Source organism: Poecilia reticulata, linkage group LG4 (genome assembly GCF_000633615.1).
Source record: "Poecilia reticulata strain Guanapo linkage group LG4, Guppy_female_1.0+MT, whole genome shotgun sequence".
Lineage (NCBI taxonomy): Eukaryota > Metazoa > Chordata > Actinopteri > Cyprinodontiformes > Poeciliidae > Poecilia > Poecilia reticulata.
In genome coordinates this window covers 2,619,826-2,623,864 of record NC_024334.1, presented here as the reverse complement: position 1 = coordinate 2,623,864, position 4,039 = coordinate 2,619,826, and the positions used below count along the sequence as shown (strand labels likewise).

General features: G+C 34.3%; 1 protein-coding gene across 1 annotated transcript in view; it reads right to left on the bottom strand.

Moving 5' to 3' along the window:
* Positions 1–4,039, bottom strand: part of LOC103463230 (phosphatidylinositol 4,5-bisphosphate 3-kinase catalytic subunit alpha isoform) — a 33,057-nt gene that overhangs the window by 24,374 nt on the left and 4,644 nt on the right. The window contains 2 exon segments of the mRNA XM_008406469.2: positions 1,615–1,783; positions 1,882–1,988. Of these exon segments, the coding sequence (XP_008404691.1) occupies positions 1,615–1,783; positions 1,882–1,937 (225 nt within the window). The 5' untranslated portion in view covers positions 1,938–1,988.

Here is a 4,039-nt window from a genome sequence, read left to right as displayed (position 1 = left end):
GATCAGGACCTGGAGAAGAGCTGGCAACCAGATCTGTCCGTCCAGGTGAGGAGAGCAACGGAGAGACCGACTCATTTCAGCTCTGGTTTTATTTTAGGAGCACGAATGAAGTGGAACGAAATGGTGATTCAGTCCAATTACTTCTCCATGAAAGCTGCGTCACATCAGGAACCGYTMCAGAAACTGAAACCCAAAGTTTCACTTCTGTTTGCATAAATGTGTGATTCAAGAAGTATTTATTATGAAATATGGATTTTATCTTTTGCACCAAGATTGTCACAATACTAAGAAAGAAAACTTTGCCTTGTTTTCTTTAAATATAGCGACATTTGTTTTATTWATAAGCACCTTTAAAAAGAGYAAAACTGACCAAAGTGCTGAACAGATAAACAAAAACATCAACATAAATAAAGTCATGATGAAGACATAATGTCAGGAGAATAAAGTGGCAAATTTGTGAGATTTTGTATTGGGAAAAACAAAAAAAGAGTAAAATAATAAAATGAGGAATGTTGATCATTCCTTATTTTATTAAGAGATAATCTTTAAACATAACAGAATCAAAATATTTTCAGTAAGCTTTTAAATAATCAAAATAATCTTTTTCTAGTAACATATTGACTATATGGTACAAAATTCATGCATAACAATCTAATTTTAGCCATTTTAGCCCCCAAATAAATGGCAGCAGACACAACCAGCAAAACTGAACTGCAGTAAAAACAGGAAAAAAAAGAGGCATCACAAATAAATAACGCCATGACAATAAAATGTTATCCACAAATGGGTGTGAAAAGAGAAAAAATATACAAAACTTATTTATTTTTAAAAAGGAAAAGAAAGGGAGGCTTTAAAGAGATTTTTCCAAACAATGCAGTATTTTTTCTGCAATTATCACTTTATTTTTGTAATTAAACAAATATTTTCATAGGCATCCTGCAACTCAGACGGACGATTGAAATATAAACAACTTTTTGAAAATACTCATTTGAAATTTCTGTTTTAGAAAAGAAAGTAAGCAAAAAAAAAGAAAAATCTATTAAAATTAAAAATAAATAAATCAGAAACTCAACCTTAAATTCCAAACAATGTCTACTTTTCAGAAATCAGAGAGTAGAAAGCAACTCAACACCCAGTTAGAAAAATAAGTAACTAAAAACAAGACGATGACAGAAGCTGCAAATTATGCAACTGGTCAGAAACAGCCAATTTCAAATGGCAAATATTTACAAATAAAATGAGCCGGGATGAACAAAAGTGCTGCATCTTAGTTACCAGTCATGATTTTCTCATTCGGCTTTGTGCTGGGAAATGACACAACTKCTTTATCCAGTCTGCTGAGGTCCTGCACTCATAAACACGACAACACGGTGAGTCAGCTGCAGCCGACACAGCGATGGGAAAGCATGCCACCTTCTGCCATTAACGCTGAATAATAATCACCATTTTACACCATTAGGGATGATTTACTGCACAGCTTAAATGGTTTATTTACATTTAATGAAAACATGAGAACAAAAGAACAAACCATCCATNAAAAACATGCAAAAAGTAAATTTTTCAAAATACTTTTGCCCAAAAAAAACAAAAAAAAAACATCAATCAAGTTCTCACCTGTGTAACACTGACAAAAATGTAGGAGGTTTCCTCCTGCAGGAGGTGATGGAGGGGATACTTTCTGGCCTCCTTGAACAGCTCATGCTTGATGGTGATTAGCGTGGCCTCTCGGAGACACTCCAAGGTCAGAATCATCCCATTGGGCAGCAGGCAGTCCACTAGGATCCTGCAGTCACAACGAGAAWCATCATCAGTGCTTWCCTGMTGATATTTCTGTTTGGAATAACATAAATTAACATTGAGTTTCAGAACAGGAAGTCATACCTTGGGGGCATCAAGTGGATGCCCCACAGCTCCCCTGAGGATGGCCTGGGTGGCATCTTCTGCTCCGTCTCTCAGCTCTGCTGCACAGGTAAGCTGAAGAGRGCTACCTGAAAACACAACATCTTGGTTTTTATGACTCGAAACTATTTTAAATCAGATGTCAGAGCTTGTAGGGAATTACTGCAGCATGTCTGGTCCAAAATGTTCCGCGGCAGATCGCCTTTCATATCCCACAAAAAGCAAACAAAACAGCACATTGTATGAAACGACCAAAGCCACAAAAGTAGGAAATGGAAAATGGCCACCACCTATGTAAAACATTCCAGAGTTGCATAAAGGGAACTTGTGGSTTTACGTAACACGGTTGTGTCATAAAGTATTTGACTTTAAAACTTTCACAATGAAATGCAAAACCTGCCAATTTGAATAATTTCACATGTTTATGTAAATCTTACTTATTTTGGTTGGTGAACCAAACAAAGTAATTCTGTTGCTTTCATTTTATTGTGAACAGCTTTAAACCGAGGATTTGATGAGGTTGGTGAAAATCTGTGGTTCAGACGCTGTTTGCTGAATTAAACCARAGAAGTTMATGAACAGACCATCAGAGGAGCTTTTAATCCTGAATTAAATCAACTCATTTTGACTCTCAGGAACAGGACAGAAATTTAATCAGCGTTTAATCAGACCCAAAGAAAAATCCAGTATTTTTTCCACCCTCATTGAGAGATAAGAATTAGAAAAATACACAAAACATGTAATCATAAATTTATCTAAACTGCAACCGTGAGCAACGTCCAAACTTTGAGAGTTGGCTTTATAATCTAAATTTTTTTACATTAAAAATATAGCACATATTTTAAGTAAAATCAGGCACAAAATAACCTTTTAAGTACTTAAATTTAGAGAGTTTCTACCACATGCAAGAGAGGATACTAAAGAAAACAGAACGAAGTTTTAACTCAAAGACGTACAAAAGCATTCATGCTACTTGGACACTGACATTTTGTCACAATATTATAAAATAAACTATTCTACAAGCTTGTTCAAAACTTATAAAATTGTTTTCAATAAACATTTTRTTTACGTTGTCTTTTCCTCTTTCAGGCGCATAATTTAAACAGAACCTCCAGACTGTTTGAATAGAGAAATTGGTTTCTGAATTAAAAATCGTCCAATAAAACCAAAACATAATTTTAGTTTATACCAAATCTCTGTTTGCAGAAAGAAATTTCCAGCATTTATCATTTTGTTCCCCAACTTTGAATTGAATATCTTTCATTGAAAAGAATTACAACATTTTTAAACGCCTTAAGAAACTTCAGTTTTCTAGTAATGCCATCACAGTTTTCTCATCATAAAATAAGAACATGTGGGAACTTTTATGATTTAGCTTGGAGAACCTAAACTTTCAAACTTCAGAGAGCAGGAAACGAGAAGTTTTCCCTGCAATACTTTGAAATAAATCCYGATCAGGACCTGGAGAAGAGCTGGCAACCAGATCTGTCCGTCCAGGTGAGGAGAGCAACGGAGAGACCGACTCATTTCAGCTCTGGTTTTATTTTAGGAGCACGAATGAAGTGGAACGAAATGGTGATTCAGTCCAATTACTTCTCCATGAAAGCTGCGTCACATCAGGAACCGYTMCAGAAACTGAAACCCAAAGTTTCACTTCTGTTTGCATAAATGTGTGATTCAAGAAGTATTTATTATGAAATATGGATTTTATCTTTTGCACCAAGATTGTCACAATACTAAGAAAGAAAACTTTGCCTTGTTTTCTTTAAATATAGCGACATTTGTTTTATTWATAAGCACCTTTAAAAAGAGYAAAACTGACCAAAGTGCTGAACAGATAAACAAAAACATCAACATAAATAAAGTCATGATGAAGACATAATGTCAGGAGAATAAAGTGGCAAATTTGTGAGATTTTGTATTGGGAAAAACAAAAAAAGAGTAAAATAATAAAATGAGGAATGTTGATCATTCCTTATTTTATTAAGAGATAATCTTTAAACATAACAGAATCAAAATATTTTCAGTAAGCTTTTAAATAATCAAAATAATCTTTTTCTAGTAACATATTGACTATATGGTACAAAATTCATGCATAACAATCTAATTTTAGCCATTTTAGCCCCCAAATAAATGGCAG